Source organism: Aricia agestis, chromosome 12, assembly GCF_905147365.1.
Source record: "Aricia agestis chromosome 12, ilAriAges1.1, whole genome shotgun sequence".
NCBI lineage: Eukaryota > Metazoa > Arthropoda > Insecta > Lepidoptera > Lycaenidae > Aricia > Aricia agestis.
Window position 1 is genome coordinate 8175325 of NC_056417.1, and position 17453 is coordinate 8192777.

At 38.7% G+C, this 17453-nt stretch overlaps 2 protein-coding genes across 2 annotated transcripts; both read right to left on the minus strand.

Annotated features, from left to right (window-relative positions):
• Positions 1-350: 350 nt before the first annotated feature.
• On the minus strand, positions 351-5457 carry LOC121732694. Its single transcript, XM_042122645.1, has 3 exons — positions 2300-5457; positions 1103-1768; positions 351-682 (listed from the first exon to the last, which is right to left on the minus strand). The coding sequence occupies exons 1-3, from the start codon at positions 5313-5315 to the stop codon at positions 501-503; spliced, it is 3864 nt and encodes a 1287-aa protein (XP_041978579.1). The 5' UTR covers positions 5316-5457; the 3' UTR covers positions 351-500.
• Positions 5458-12146: 6689 nt separating this feature from the next.
• Positions 12147-13225, minus strand: LOC121732618. Its single transcript, XM_042122562.1, has one exon. The coding sequence runs from the start codon at positions 13223-13225 to the stop codon at positions 12326-12328; it is 900 nt and encodes a 299-aa protein (XP_041978496.1). The 3' UTR covers positions 12147-12325.
• Positions 13226-17453: the final 4228 nt, after the last annotated feature.

A 17453-nucleotide genomic window follows, 5' to 3' on the forward strand; every position in this document is an offset into this window, starting at 1 on the left:
ACAATTTTAATTTTTTTCATAAGGAATGAAAATGTAGCAGAGGGCGCCACTAACACATACAGAAAATTGGCAGAAACGTCATGCGTCGAACAAAATATTATAATAACTAGCTATTTGACCGAGCTTTGCTCGGTATTCGATAAAACACGAATAAAATGACATTTTCTAAAAATGATTCTTAGCTAGATCGATTTACCGCCCCCGAAATCCCCTATATACTAAATTTCATGAAAATCGTTGGAGCCGATTCCGAGATTCCAATTATATATATTTTTGGCGAAGACGTATTAATTATTTAAAAAAAATTAATCAAAATACAAAAAAGATTTTAATGCACTAAATATAAATTTTACAAATTAACAGAAATTAACAAAAACGAAATTATCGACACGACACACGAGATGTTCACGGCACGAAAGCTCGATGAGCAAAGAGAGTGACCGGCGCAAGCGCTCTGCTTATATAGCTGGGTTGCCAACATGGCCGCCTTCGGGACTTCTTTATGCTAACACGGCCTCTCCTGACGAGGGGCCGTTCTCGGCCACTTCTGCACCACCTTCCTCGACGAAGGATGTCTCCGATGGTGTGCTACCATCAGGATGTTCCTCAATATGCACACAGCTTGGTCCAGCTGCATTTTCTTCACCTTCAACAGATTCCTCGGAAGTTTCGTTATCCGCAACTGAAATGACATAAATCTCATTTAATAAAACAATAAATCATAGCTTCGCTTTTATTCTCCAACCAAGAGCAAACAGAATGAAATTTACTTAGTTGTCACTAAAAGCAAGGTGAACTAAACAATAGTATAGACTTTTGCTTTCATAAGTGTCGAGAAAACATGTTCATTTTAAAAATCCTCACGATCAAAAGTACTATTATTGATCTATCGGCTAAACTATAATATTATCTAATAGGATCAGTGGAGCAAGGCTCAACACACAGCGGAGCAACGCTCGACGCACTGCGGAGCAACGCTCAACGCACAGCGGAGCAACGCTCAACGCACAGTGGAGCGGCGCTCGACACGTATACAGCAGAGCATGGCTCTATGCCTCCTTACATGTATACACTTCAAGTAAATGACTAAGACAACACTTACTGTCAAAAAACGTGGCGCACGACTCGGGGGTCCATTCTCCACGCCAAACTACCATATGCTCGGCAGCGGCCTGCGTTGTTTTGCCATAGGAGTTGCCAAGTAGTCGTAGTTGGTAGCGGTTGTGCTGTAAAACCTTAGTAACACAATAAGGACCCCTCATACCAGAGTCTAACTTCCCAGTCATCTGTGCGTTTTTAATGACGAAAACTAAGTCATTTTCCTTGAAGGTGCGAATAGTTTTGCGGCTCTTATTGATGTAGGCATCTTGTTTTTGCCTGTTTTGCTCCAACAGGCTGGTAGTTCGTTGTCTACGTAATTCACGTAAACCTTCGCGGTTAGGTCGAGTATTTTCTACTGCGACATCACGAATCAAAGCCCGTATAATAGGGGTGGTGCCGTCAATACCCACTAGTACTTGTAAAGGTGAAGTTTGTGTGGTTTTACGTTTAGTAGAATTTATAACAAGCTGTAGCCGCCACAAGCAGTCGGACCACTCCTTTTTGTTACCGGCCTCAATACGCAACATATTTAAAACAGTCCTACAGTATCTCTCTACCTGACCATTTTCAGCGTGCATTTCGGGTGTGATAAAATGAATTTGACATCCCATCTCGTTTACCCATTTTTGGAAGCTCATACTCTCGAACATACGGCCTCGATCACAAACTAACAATTTTGGTGTGCCGAATAAAGATACAGAATTGGAAAAAATCTGTTTTAACTCGTTTGTGTCTTGTCGTTTCATTGGATAAAGTAAACAATATTTAGAATATGAATCTACATGCAGCAAAACATATTTAAAACCATTAGATTCGGGTAATGGACCAAGTATATCTACATGAACATTACTAAACGGAGTATCTGGCTTATGCCAAGAAGCTATTGGTTGTTGAGGAGCGCGGGGAATTTTCTTAGAGGATAAGCACACTAAGCAGTGACTAGTATATTTTTTTGCGAAAGCACGAAGCCCCGGAAACCAAAAGTGACGTAAAATTAGTTCCACAGTTTTATCATAACCTATATGTTCGTGTTGATCATGAAAGATACGTAAGAGGCTTAAACGATGTCCTTTTGGGATATAGCATAAGAGTCTGGGCTCCTCACCTATTGGAGCGTATTTGTAATAAAGTATGTCGTTTCGAACGACGTATCTAGACGAGTCAAGCTCATTGTTATTTACTTTTGCAATTAAAGTACGCGTTTCATCGTCAGCAGATTGCGCGATCTGGGCCCAATTCCGCGGTCGTGTTATCTGGCGAACGTCAGCAGGATTTCTACTTAAGAAATCCGCGTGTTGCATCAATGCACCTTTTCTATATTCGATAACAAAATTAAAATCCTGCATATACATCCACCAGCGGGCGACACGCGGAAGTAGGTCCTTCTTATTTTTAGTCAGTTTTAGTGCATTGCAATCGGTGACGATTTTAAACGGAATTCCGAGTAAATAATGCCGAAAGTGTTGGAGAGCTCTCAAGACTGCGAGAGTCTCGAGCTCATAGGAATGGTATCGTGGTTCGGCGCCCTGCGTGGTTCTACTAAAATACTCGACTACACGACGTCGATTATTAGAATGTACCTGAATGAGCACAGCGCCGTACCCGATAGCACTCGCGTCAGTGTGCAATTCTGTGGGGAGTGAAGGGTTGAACACCGCAAGCACCGGCTCGCTAGTTAAACAGTCGATTAAGTATTTCCGCGCTTTTTCCTGCTCCTCACCCCACTGGAATGGCACACCGTTTCGTGTTAAATACGCTATGGGCGCGGTTTTAGATGCGTAACCCGGTATATATCGGCGGAAATATCCGGCTAGCCCTAGGAGCTGTCGTACCTGTCGCACGTTCGTGGGAACCGGTGAATCAATGAGAGCTTGAATTTTACGTTCGCTTGGCCTCACCTGACCTTGGGATATCTTACGCCCCAAATACTCCACCTCTGTTGCCACGAACGTACTCTTTTTCAGGTTGATGGAAAATCCAGCTGTAGTCAAAGTTTGGAGTGTCTCACGTAAATTTTCGATTGCCTCGTCGATCGTGTTAGCTAATACAAGGACATCGTCGACGTAAACCAGGACTTTGCCACTTTCGATCAATGTTTTCAAAGTTTTGGTAATTATTCTTTGATAGACGACCGGAGCGTTGGCTAGACCAAAGGGCATCTTCAAGTATTCGTACTGGCCCTCGGGCGTAACGAAGGCCGTTTTCGGTATAGAATCGCTATCCAATCCTATTTGATGAAAGCCAGTTGCCATATCCAGGCAACTGAAGAACTTACATTTACCAAGTCGATCAATATGATCTTGAATCAACGGTAATGGATAGCGATCCTTCACCGTTATTGCATTTAACGCCCGGTAGTCTACACAAAGCCGATCCTTACCATCTTTCTTTTTGACAAGAATAATGGGGCTGGCATATGGAGATTCGGACTCGCGTATCACCCGCTTATCTAATAGATCGCGTATTATTTCTCGAACCCTCATTTTCTCGTCAATAGAAAGCTTGTAAGGCCTATAATGTACTGGGACATCACTCGTTAATTCGATGTGCATACTGCCCGTATTAACGGTAGTTGAGGCGGTACCCACGATAAAACTATCTTTAAACTGATTAATTACCTCATAAAGCTTATCCCGATCGATTCCTTGCAATGGCGTATCAATCGACAACGGATCGTCAGATCGAACAATTAACACAGTACTCACTGAATTCGTATTACACACCCGAGTAATTCTTTGTTCATTATTCACACGTATATAAGCCACTCCGTCCCTATTTAAAACGTCCGTTCCTATCAAAATTGGCACATTTATACAACCCGTCGGAACAACAAATAAATCAACTTCTAACGAGATATCACTGAATTCGATCACTAATGTCACGTAACTAGTGCAAACAATGTTTTGATTACCGATACCGCGCAAAAGTTGATATGTGGGTACCCGCGCGCAATTAAAATGTTTTACCGCAAACTCTGAAATTAACGAGATATGGGAGCCACTGTCTATTAAAACGTCAGTCGGAATACCTTGTACGACCGCGGTAGTGAGATCACTATTAATTGAGCCTACAATTTCACGACAGAAATTTACATTTTTTGTATTACGAAATTCCGATCTCTGTTTAGCAAAACAAGTCGTGACGTCGTGACCGGTTTTCTTACAAAAAGCGCACACAGTTAATGAAGTATTAATATTACTCGTAGTATTTGAACTTATCGTAGAACCGGTATTGTTTTCAGGCTTAGGACGTTTCGGACAAAGTTTTTGTACGTGACCGACGTTACCGCATGTATAACATTTTAAATCACGTCTGGTATGGGTTTGACTAGGCGTAGCACTACGTTTACGATTATTGAAATCTACAAATTTACTACGCGAAGGACGCACAGGATCACGGAATGCACTCGGTTTCGGTTTAGTGTAAATAGACAAAAATTCAACAAGGTCTTTAGATGTAAGTCGAGCATTCATGGCTGTAGCACGAATCTGCGGATCGCAAATGCCGCGAATAACAATAGCAACGATTAAATCATCGCTCAAGCCTTTTACTATGTTCAAGCGTAAAAGCGAGCGTCTAGCATATTCCGCGTATGTAGCAAAGCGATCAGAATTCGTACTCATAACCTCATAAAGTATGTTAGCGACATCGATTCTTCGCGAGCACAATGGCTTAAATTCTAATTTAAAATTGGTCCAACTGCGATCACTGGTGACCCAGTCGTTCAGCCAACTACGGGCGTCCCCTTTTAAACAGTTAGCTATTCTCGCTAAGCACTCGTTATCGTCCCACCCGTTGATCGCGCGAGCTTTTTCAACTTCTTCACACCAAGAATCGATGTCGTGTAAGCTCGGATCAAAATTTGAAATGTAATAATGGTTGGATCTTACTTTTGATAGCACGCCGAGTGCTTCGATGATCCTGTCCGTCGGGTCGAGGGTAGGTAACGAACTCGCGGTGGACGTTTCGGCAGCACTGGCGGTAGATTCCGGCGGTGGAACCGTTTCCGACGGTGCTGATGGCTCGGACGCCACGTGGTCGGGCTCGATAGCAAGCGCGCGCACGGAGCCCACGCTGGCCGATGGGATGGCGCGATCCTCCAACGACCGTAGTCGCGCGAGGATCGTGCCTATCTGTTCCTGCAAGTTGCTATTCGAGCTCTCGTCGCGACGCGTAGCCCTACCGCCACTAGCACGTGTTCGGCGTCCGGACATTATTTAAACTTAGAATTATTAACCACTACAATTTAAAAAATGTCACTCGCTGCCACCAGCTGCGGGAATAGGCAAAAGAGCTCTATCCCACTTCTGATTTTGGCGAAGACGTATTAATTATTTAAAAAAAATTAATCAAAATACAAAAAAGATTTTAATGCACTAAATATAAATTTTACAAATTAACAGAAATTAACAAAAACGAAATTATCGACACGACACACGAGATGTTCACGGCACGAAAGCTCGATGAGCAAAGAGAGTGACCGGCGCAAGCGCTCTGCTTATATAGCTGGGTTGCCAACATGGCCGCCTTCGGGACTTCTTTATGCTAACAATATACATATATACAAGAATTGCTCGTTTAAAGATATAAGATTTATGCTGGTGCTGCCTTTAGCGTGAAAACATTACTGTAATATAATTATTCTAATCTGTATTTAACAGTAGAATCAGGGTACTAGCATTAAAATATAATAATATAATATTATATTATAATTCTCCAACTCCTGACACCATCCGCTCCGCAGCGTCGATATTAAATAGGATGGAATATAAACGGCTGGACGTGTTGTAGAATTGATTAGACATACAAAGACCCAATTACGGAGGGACGGCACGGGCTACAAGCCCGGTTGTTTTTCATTGGTATTTTTTTTTTCGATTTTTTTTCTACAGACAGGATTTTGAAATGGAAGAACAGGAATTGGTGTTGGAAAATAGTAAAATGGAATTCGCAGTATTCAAAGGAAGCCATCTGATCTAGAAATTTAGCATTTCATTGTTTAGATTTGAGCTGCGAATAATAAAAACTAAGGAAAAGTAACTCCGTCAAAAAATATGCTCCACAATACTTGTCAAAAAAGTTCAATACATTTGCAATATTTAGGTGACCTTGAGCGGTACTACGCTGACGTTACATGACAGATCAAAAGGAACCAAATTTAAAACGGTAATAGTATGAGAGTTACGTTTCCTTAGTTTTTATTATTCGTAGGATTTGAGCTTTAAATCTAGCATTTAGTTTTTCTCTGAGTGCAGGTTTTAAATCGTTTTACAGTAACCCAATTGTTTGGTATTATTGTATTTGTCCTTATTGAAGAAGTCACAATTATAGATCCTAAAGGGTCGCAGTGACGTTAGCGATCTAATGAGCTGCCTTTAAAAAGTTAGTTCATGTCATTATTGAGCAATTACATTCATTGTTTATCCAATTTTCTTCCTGCCCAAAAACAAAAAGTAATTCCATCCTGAAATATCAATTCGCTTGGCTCGTCTTGGCGGGGGCACTACCGTACCCCCAGATGTCGTTGGTTAGAATGTCTTTAAATTAGTCGTTTAATAAGAAATGGACTGGATGGATCAAGGATCGTAACTGTATTAATGTAGCAATTAAATGGTAGAATTGGGATACAGATTTGTCTTTTATTAAAGTTATCTGAGCTTCATTGGCTTTATGTTGAAATATGCATTCATTAATCATCGTTCAGACAGTAAGTTAAATCGTCAAGCGTCGAATATAATACCACAATATATATATTAAACAGTAGACTGTCTACAGTCTTACTTTAGTTTACTCTAGTAAACCTGTCGTCGATATAATAATAATAATAATAATATCTATGGACGCTTCACACCACGTCAGTCTGGCCCCGTGCTAAGTACCTGAAGGACTTGTGTTACGGGTACCAGACAACGGAAATACATTTAATAATTTTATACTATACATATATTTAAAATTTTTATTATATGATACACATATTTGATACACATCCATGAGTTCCATGACCCAGGAACTTTGAAAACTATTTGCTCTGTCGGCGGGATTCAAACCCGCGACCCCCGGCTTGAGCTATCAACAGCCTACCAACTGAGCCATTCGTTCAACACACAGACAAGTTTTTTCCGTGTGCGACCAACGACGTGATGCTACGTTTTTATATACTTACATTTTTTTTTTTTTAATGAAAATATAATCGGGAGTGTTCTTAGCAAGCAGCTCATTATCATCAACCCAAAGTGCTGGAAAATTTGGGTTCATCTGTTTAATGAAAGGCTGTAACTCGTAAGCAACTTCCAGTGATTGGGTGTACGATTTCATCAAGATTTCATATAATATTGCATGTGATCCCCATTGACATAAGAAATTAAGAGATCTTTGGTGATTCCTGAGTCCTGACACAAACTTATAGAGTTTTGTATCGGGTTTTTATTTAATTTATGAATTTGACATTAAAGCGAGACCGCACTTAAGCGACATGACACGACGCGACACTCCACGACCCACGTTCCACTGACGTTTTTAAAACGCCAGATTCACGTTTGTCAAACGTGTCGTCATGTGTCGCTTGGTGCGGTCTCACTTTTATACTTTATCATATCTGAAATTCCACCAATGCGTGCGTCCAAATCGACCGGTCTAGTAAAAAATTATGAATATGACATACTGTTCTGTATATTATTTACATCCTGATATTGTTTCGGTCGTCATTACTATTGAGCGCCAAGTTGAGCACAATGGTTCGTGAGCAATGAGCATCTCATCACTCATCAATTCTTGCCCATTGTTCATTGTGCAAAGAATACAATTCCGCAAAACCCCGCCATGAAAACTCGATACTTTCATTGTTTAAATTATTTACAATTAAAATTATTATCCTTTCGAACTGGTGAACGCTGATATGCGATTCGAAATTTTTAATTATAGTGCTTTTATTTATTTGTGGCTGGTGTAAATTCAAATTGTAGGCAAAAATAAAAATAAAATTGCCTACAATTTTTTTATGAGTTATGACGTCATATTATTCTTATCACAAATTTAGTTCCCCGCTCCTTATAAGGGCCTTTCCACACGACATATTAAACACCGCGCGTTTCTGATGCGCTCGTCTTCTGTGCGTTTTCATCGCGTTTTGACTTTTGGCAGATATAGGGTGGGTTGCACCAGGCCTTGTACCATGAAACTGTTTTGAGACTCAAACAATCGTACGAGAATGCCGCGTCCTGCTCTAACAAACGTGAGATGACGTTCACGCTAAAACTAATAGGACCGAAGAAACAGAAGAAAATGTGGAAAAAATGGGGAAAATTATTAGAAAACGTTTATCTCACGAACGAGCAATTTTTATGTTATTTGGCACAGATAATAATAAATACAAGGTGTAACAAAACTAAGTGATAATACTGTGTGTATGTGTTCCTTGTAGAAAGTTCACTGTGAAAGTAGCGTATTATCACTTAGTTTTGTAACACCCTGAGACCACGCGAAGGGACATAAGCTATTTTTTTTTCGGGAAACGCGGGCTTTACGCGGGGATTTACGCGGGCGAAGCCTAATAAGGCGAATCTAGTATTACCATAAAATCGTTATTAAATTACTTTATTATACTTCATATAATTAAATTGACAAAAAATGTATGTATTAAGCGTAATTTACATTATTGACAGCAAAATATCGCTCTCCTGCAAAATTGTGTTTTTGGCGTTACTACAATTGGTAACAAATAATTAGTAAAAGGTAACAGACAGACAGACAGACAGACACACAATATAATTAAGTATGGATATGACCGCACATTAGGTCTGCGGACTGCGACCAACACATAAAACAAATTTGAACAGAAGCAAAGCTCGGTCAAGCTTTTCGCGCTAATGGTTAAGATACGACTAAAATTGTTGTGTCATAACTCATAAGTCATAACAATGCACTATGGAAGAGTATAAAATAGCTTTCCTATTTTTATGGTTAAATATCATGGCAATTTGTCTACTTCTAAAAAAAGAGGAGGTTCCATTTTGCTGCCCATATATTTCAAAAATGTTTACTCGATAATAACGATTTTATAATATGATCTACCAAATATTATAATATGTATTATTATTTGTCATATTCGTACATTATGCGGATGCTTTTACACGTATAGGTCCGGTCGTCTTGTTAAAAAATATCACTTACTAGCTGTCCCGGTGAACTTCGTGTCACTTTAAAACCTTCCCTGAACTTCTACTAATATTTTACGACTAAAATTAGCCCAATCCGTTCAGCCTTTTTCGAGTTTTAGCGTTACTAACACAATTGAAAATCCATTTTTATATATAGATTACTACCGCTTTTTTTTTTTAATGAAATAAGGGGGCAAACGAGCAAACGGGTCACCTGATGGTAAGCAACTTCCGTCGCCCATGGACACTCGCTGCATCAGAAGAGCTGCAGGTGCGTTGCCGGCCTTTTAGAGGAAATAGGGTAATAGGAGAGGGTAGGGATGGGAAGGGAATAGGGGTGGGTAGGAAAGGGAATAGGGTAGGGGATTGGGCCTCCGGTAAACTCACTCACTCGGCGAAACACAGCGCAAGCGCTGTTTCACGCCGGTTTTCTGTGAGAACGTGGTATTTCTCCGGTCGAGCCGGCCCATTCATGCCGAAACATGGCTCTCCCACGTATAAAACGCTTGCTCATTGGGCGGTCTCCTTTTTTTTAAAAAGAGTTATAATACGCTGACACATTCGCAAGACAATGATTAAGCATTCAAGTAGTTCGGTCAAAGAACTGGCCACATTATATTTAGACGTGCTATACACGGCGGCCATTCTCAGAAACATGTGTTAGCTAGTGACAACATTTTAAGTGTGAACAGTTAGCTAACAGTTAGAGTTCACTTCGAGATGACTGTTTCTTCAAAATTCTAACATTAACACACATTTTGACGTTATGCACCAAAACATAAACGCCTAAAGGTAGAAGTCGAATTATTAAAAGCAGTTTACCTTAATCTAACTAGATTAAGGTAAACTGCTAAAAATACCTACTTACCTTCAAGAAGAGAGCGTATTCCCTCTTAAAAGGCCGGCACCTGCAGCTCCTCTGATGTTGCGAGTGTCCATGGGCGACGGTAGTTGCTTTCCATCAGGTGGCCCGTTTGTTCGTTTGCCCCCTTATTTCATAAAAAAATACCTAGAGAACATAATATTTTGTGTAAAATTTTTGTTATTTTAAATATTTCCAATATATTTAGCCAAAATGATTGCAACAAAAACAGTATTTTCCGTAAATTATAAAAATATGGTCATTGGTCATAATTGCTCGGAATGTATGTATTCCAATAGAAAATATTTTTCGTCATTACGCAATACCTACTCGCAAAGTCACAGACGTCCGAAATCATGTTTGATTTATCTCTTTCATTTAAAATAGTTTATTATTGATTAGCTAGAGCAGTGTATTTTAACATGACGTGGGTCGCGTCCCCCTTGAGTGCCGCGAAGCTTGTCGCAAGAGGTCGAAACAATTATTTCAGTAAAAATATTAAAAATTCAAAAGATTGATACATTAAGTAGGAGAAACTTAACAAAAGGAAATATACATAAACAAACATAAGTACATCGCAAAAAATCGGCCAAGTGCGAGTCGGACTCGCGCACGAAGGGTTCCGTGCCATTATAGAGAAAAAGTAAGCCAAAAATTGTGTTTTTTGTATGGGAGCCTCCCTTAATTTTTTATTTTATTTTAATATTATTATCTTATCTTACTATCTTATTAATATTATAAAGGCGAAAGTTTGTTTGGATGTATGGATGTATGGATGTGTGGATGTATGGATGTTTGTTACTCTTTCACGCAAAAACTACTAAACGGATTTTAATGAAACTACAATAACATAGCTTATATTTTATAGGGAAACGTGTGGTGACTTCGGTTTCGTGAGAAGTATTCTCAGCATATGCTACTAACAAGTGAGATTTTGCACCGAGGTATACCTGGTATACCGTGGTTCGGAAGGTGCTGGAAAACTCCTGATTCTTTATAGATACGAGTTTGGGAGTTTCGGCGTTGTTTTAAGAACGGAAAGCATATTATGCTACTATGCAAATTACATTCATCATCATCATCATCACTACCATATTATACCATGCATCGTCCCATGGTTATGACTTATGAGCCAGTAATGGCCCTGTTATTGGTACTTTCACTCTTTTAGACCGAGGCTCGAGTTTGTAAAGCGATAATTAACAAAATCTATAAGTACCTACCTAATATTATAAAGTAGGACCTAATATTATATAGAGTAGGGACATAAATATATATATATATATATATATATATCGAAGGAAGAACACCAGTATTGTTTTTAAAATGTGCGATGTCAGCATTGCTGACATCACTTTCTTTATCCAAATTATTATCAAATTCAGAACTCATAGAACTCATGCTGATATAAGTAGAAAAGCACTCACTAAGTAAAACTCTTCTTTTTAAATTCAAAAACACTTTTATTCCAACTATTCTTAACACAACTCACAAATTTCTTCTTAAAATTTAGCGTAACAGCACTATTATTTGATCCTTACTGCACAACAGCTCAAATCAAACAGAACCGATTGAGTGTTGTGTGGCAGGTTTTATAGGGTTTGAACTTGTTTACAAAGTAATGCAATTTTAAAGAAACAAATGTTGAGTTGTAATTATTACATCAAAAATCAATATTTAAATTAACAAATTAGTAAACTTAATTATTTTTATTATTTAAACTAAACAACAAATAGTGTTATTCTCAATTGTTGTAAATATTGTAATTTTTAAACAAACGATTATAAAAAGTAATAACAATAATTTAAATCATGTTTTTAATGCAATAGCATTTAAAAATTATAATTAACATTTACAAATCAAGAAAACTTAAATGACACCTTTTGATTTTAGTATTAACACCGGAAGTATTTTATTTTTAATAATTTTAACATTCCAAAATAAGAATCTACACTTAAAAATCAATAAATAATATTTTAATCAATAGTTCATTGTAATTTTGATTGTTATTAAAAAGGAAGTAATAAATTGTCTATAGTTCTACTCTTATAATTTACTATTGCGCCGATACGGCCATGCTGACAGGCGGTGCGTGCTCTGCACCAGCCTTGTTGTGCAGGAAGAAGGGTGATCTCGTAGTTTCTCGGGATTTCTCGTAGTTTCTCGTAGCAGTGACCCATACGTCATGATGCTGGTGATTGTCAATTTATTCCATTAACGTTTCATCTCGAGAAGTAGACGGAACAGGTTCGATGGGGACACTAATGCAGTTTTGTTGAGTAGGTGGTATATTTTCTGGTGCCGATACGGTTAACTGATCACCAGGTTGTGGAGCCTTTCTAAGTTGATCGTGTGCTACCTTTCGAGGTCGACCCCTACCGACAACTTTCTTCACTAAATATCTGTCAATCTCTAAAACTCGAAAAATCTCAAAAGGTTCACTAAATTTAAGATCGAGAGATGTTTGGTTACGAGGATTATTTTTAATGAGCACATAGTCGCCTCTTTGAAAATGGCGAATTTTAGCCTTGTGCTGATTAAACCTCCTTGTATCCTGTTCACTGGATTGAACCATTCTTTGCTGCACTTGTTGTGAAAGAACTTCAATATTAATAGTTTGGTTATCAATATCTACTAAATGAAGTAGCTCAGGAGGTACGCAATGCTTTCGTTGTGTAATGAGAGTTAAAGGAGCTACTCCAGTAACCCGATGAGCTGTGCAATTCATTGCCAACTGAAGTTCCTCGAGAGCAGTATGCCATTGTTCTGTTTCGTAATTTTTTATTATAATTAAAGCATTCTTGAGAGTTGCCACAACTCTTTCAACTTGGCCATTAGCTCGGCTAACTCCTGGACTGATTGCATGAATTTCTATACCAATTCTGTCACAATATTCTTTGAACTCTCCAAGGAATTCTCTACCGCCATCCACTATAATTTGCACTGGTGAGCCAAATAAATGTATTGTACGTTTGAGAGCACCCAATGTACTATGTGGGCTCTTGTTGCTGGTGAAGTACAGTAAAACATACTTCGAGAATGCGTCGGTAGTTACTATCACATACTGCTGGTCTTGTGGAGTGCCTAGTTTGCCAGTAATATCCATGTGAATAACTTGAAAAGCAGCCGTTGGTTTACGTATTGGATGCAACTGAGCTTGTATTGGCACCAGATCTTCCTTTAGAAGTTCGACAAATAACACAGTTGTCCACAAATTTACGTACAATAGAACTCATTTTATCAAAACAATATGTCTCTCTTATCTTCTGCAGTGTCTTTTCCCAGCCAGGATGTTTGAGCGCTGTATGATACGAGTTTATGATACTCCATTGAAATGATTCAGGTACAACTGTACTAAGCTGCTGACCATGAATTGAGTCATTGACCTTCTTTTTTAAAACATTGCCTTCCAAAACGTAACCATCAACAGAATTATTATTATCACTAAGGCTGTCCATAATTGGTCTTAGTTTCTCATCTCGTCGCTGTTCAACCTTGAGCCAATCTAAATCTCTTGTCATGACATTTACTGCAAATTCTGTAGGATTCCTGCTAAAGAAATCAGCGTGTTGCAGGCGTTCACCTTTTCGGTATTCTATATCGAAGTCATAATTTTGTAGAAATGCCCACCAACGATGAATTCTAGGTAAAAGGTCTTTCTTATGTTTAGATGCTTTCAAGGCATTACAATCCGTTATCACTGTGAATTTCCTCCCATACAGATATTGCCTAAAATGTTTTATAGCTCTAACCACTGCAAGCGTCTCCAATTCATAGGAGTGATAACGGCTCTCAGCTTCCGTGGTCCTCATGCTCATAAAAGCAACAGCATGTTGACGTCCATTGATAATCTGTACTAAGACAGCTCCAAATCCAAGGCTACTGGCATCTGTAAAAAGTTGGATGGGTGCTTCTTCCTTAAATATGGTAAGCACAGGTGTAGATGTTAAGCACTCAATGATTGTATTTCGTGCTTTTTCATGTTTTTCGGTCCACTCCCATTTCGCACCTTGTTTAGTGAGTGTATACAAGGGTACCATAATGCGAGAAAAATCAGGTATGTACTTCCTAAAGTATCCTGCCAAACCATTAAATTGTCTAACCTGTTTGACCGTTTTTGGTATTGGAGATTTGACCAATGCCTCTACTTTTTGGGGACTCGGTCGAACTTGACCATCAGCTACTACATTTCCAAGGTACTCAATTTTCCTTTTAAAAAAACTACATTTATCAGCATTAATAGAAAATCCCGAATCTTGAAGCGCTATAAGAATCTGTTCTAAATATGACAATCCTTCAGCAAAATCACTACTTTTGCTTAACACATCATCCACATACACCTGTGCTGCAGTTCCAAGTAACGATTTAAGGGCTCTGTTAATGCAACGTTGGTAAACAGAGCAGGCATTACTCAAACCAAATGGCATCGTAAGGTACTCGTACAGGCCATCTGGTGTGACGAAGGCAGTCTTTTCGATTGAATTTGCAGCAATAGGGATCTGGTGGAACCCTGCAGCCATATCCAGGCAGGTGAAGTAATGACCATCAGCTAATTGATCAATTTGATCATTAATCAATGGAAGCGGATAATGGTCACGTAATGTATTTGAGTTAAGTTCCCTAAAGTCCACGCAAAGGCGATCATCGCCGTTCTTCTTCTTCACCAGTATAATGGGACTTGAATACGGTGATTTACTTTCTCGTATTATATTGTGTTCGAGCAGCTCTTGTATAATATTGCGAACCTTTTCGCGTTCCACCGGACTTAAACGATATGGTCTCCTTTCAACATATTTATCAGGATTTTTAAGTCTGATCTCTAATTCACCAGTATTGACTCTGGTTTTAGGATATCCGCGAATAAACAAATGTTCGTATTTATTTAAAAGTCCCTGCAATTGTTTGACTTCATTTTCATCAGAAAGGTCGCAGTCCAAATCATTGAGTGCATTGTCATATTGTTAATCACAGGTTTGTGAATAAGTTCTGTTCCACTAGACGTGATGACCACACTCAAATTTGTTCCATGAATTAAATTCATACCAACCAAAATATCTGTTGACATTTCATAGTCGGGAAGAATAAAAAACTCCAACTCAACACTAATAGTATTTATGGTACACAGGGCCATAAGTTTAGTCAAAGATAATGCAGGAAAATGACCAATTCCCTTAAGATAATTCACGGCTGAAATCCTTTGTCCGGGTAGCGTTGTGGCAATCGACTCCCTTATAACGGAACATTCCGCCCCGCTGTCAAAAATAGCCTGTAACAACTTTTCTCCTATTTTGATTGTAATAGGAGCAAGTTTATTGCCTACTACACAGTTAACATTAGAAGTTAATGATCGTTCACGCTTAAAGCATGTATCATAATTGTGTCCTGGTTTCTTGCAAAAAGTACAAATTATTGTTGGTGTTTTGATAGTTTTATCAGCGTTTTCAGGTTTGTTATCCGGTTGTTTAAATCGGCAATCATTAGTAGAATGATTTGTTTTCTTGCAAATGCGACAGCTTGACGTTGATTGTGTATGGTCTGAGAATCGTGGGCGTTTATTCTGAATTGCCGAACTTGAATTGGGGTGAGAACGTTTCTTACGTATAGATGATGCAATGGAAATCAGTTCAGGAACTGTAGATGCCCTTGCATTCAATAATTCAATACGCAAACGTTCATCGTTGATACATCCAATGACAGCTTCCACAGCATGTTCATCTGCAAGTTTTTCTTTAGTGATTCTTTTCCAAAGAATCCATGCACGTGACAAAAATTCTGCAATATCCTTGGTAGAGTCATAAACATGTTCCCTAAACATGATGATATCACGGGAATATCTATTCTCTGGTTCAAAAGTTGTAATGAGGTTTTTGCGCAGCTGCTCCCAATTGTTTGTGGTTACCATCCAATTATCGGCCCACATTTTTGCGCGTCCTTTCAATAAACTACAAACTTTCATGCGTACATCAAAATCATTTAATTTATATGCAACAATGGCTTGGTCAATATGTTGACACCACTCACGTACTCCCACATGAGTATCTGGATCAAACGATGGTAAATAAACATCACTGACCTTAATTTTTGATTCACTCGGAGCAGTACACAAGCGTTCCGACATTTTCTGCATCATTTCCATCATTTGCATAACGAATTGTGTTGGAATACCATCCATCTGTACTCCATGTTGAATATTTCGCACAGATTCATCAGCTATTACTTGGGCAACTACAGAGGGTTGCTGTATTTCAGTTGATTCCGGTTGTTCAGGAGCTGAACGATCTGATGAGGAAGTGGTTTGGATCGCAATTGTTTGCGATCCCACTTCTGATGACGAAGGAAGAACACCAGTATTGTTTTTAAAATGTGTGATGTCAGCATTGCTGACCCGAGATCCGCAATGCCATATAGCTCATATTGCTGTCACAGCATTATGAGGAGATACCTTAGTAATCTACAAGTTCCAACTACTGTACCTACAATAAACAGTTTCTACAACATAGCATATAGATAAAAGGAATATTGAAATGGTTAAGTACTACAATCTATTTAAGAATTGACTGAAAATACTGAAATAGAGTTGCTGAAGTAGGATTTCTTTTCATAAAACATAATGTAAGTAACTTAGTCGGCTTGTCATAAATTGCATGAACTGCGGGGCTAAAATGGTCACATTTAGCAATTCCTCTCAATTAATTCACCGAAAGGAATGGTCAAAACTGACAAAATGTCAAATCAGTACAAAAATACAGAAATGAATTGCAGAGTGAGCAGAGTTGCATTTTGCGATTTTAGAAAAATGAATCATATTATGATTTATATCATGATTCTTCAAAGCGACCATTTTATCCCCGCTGTACTTTGACAGTAACGTTGGTTGGTCGGTGGAATTAATACTTTGTATTATCTCCCTGATTGGTGGTTAGTTGTTAAAAATTAATTATGAAACAACAAAATATCCTTAATTATTTTTAGCATAACTAGATTGTAGATTAACTGCGGTATCTCAAGTGCAATTAATGAGGTGGATAATTAATATGAAATTACATCGTAACTGTTTAACGCGGGTCAACTGTGCCGTGGTCGGAGTTAACTAGTGTAATTGGTCATTAGACGCTCTCAATAATTGTTGTTGACTTAAGGTCAGACCTGTTAAGATTCTCTAGCACAGTGTTTCTCAACCTTTTTAGGGTTCCGTACCCAAAGAGTAAAAATGGGACCCTATTACTGAGACTTCGATGTCTGTCCGTATGTCTCCAGGCTGTAACTCAAGAACGGTAATAGCTACAGTGTCGAAATTTTCACAGATTATGTATTTCTGTTGCCGCTATAACAAT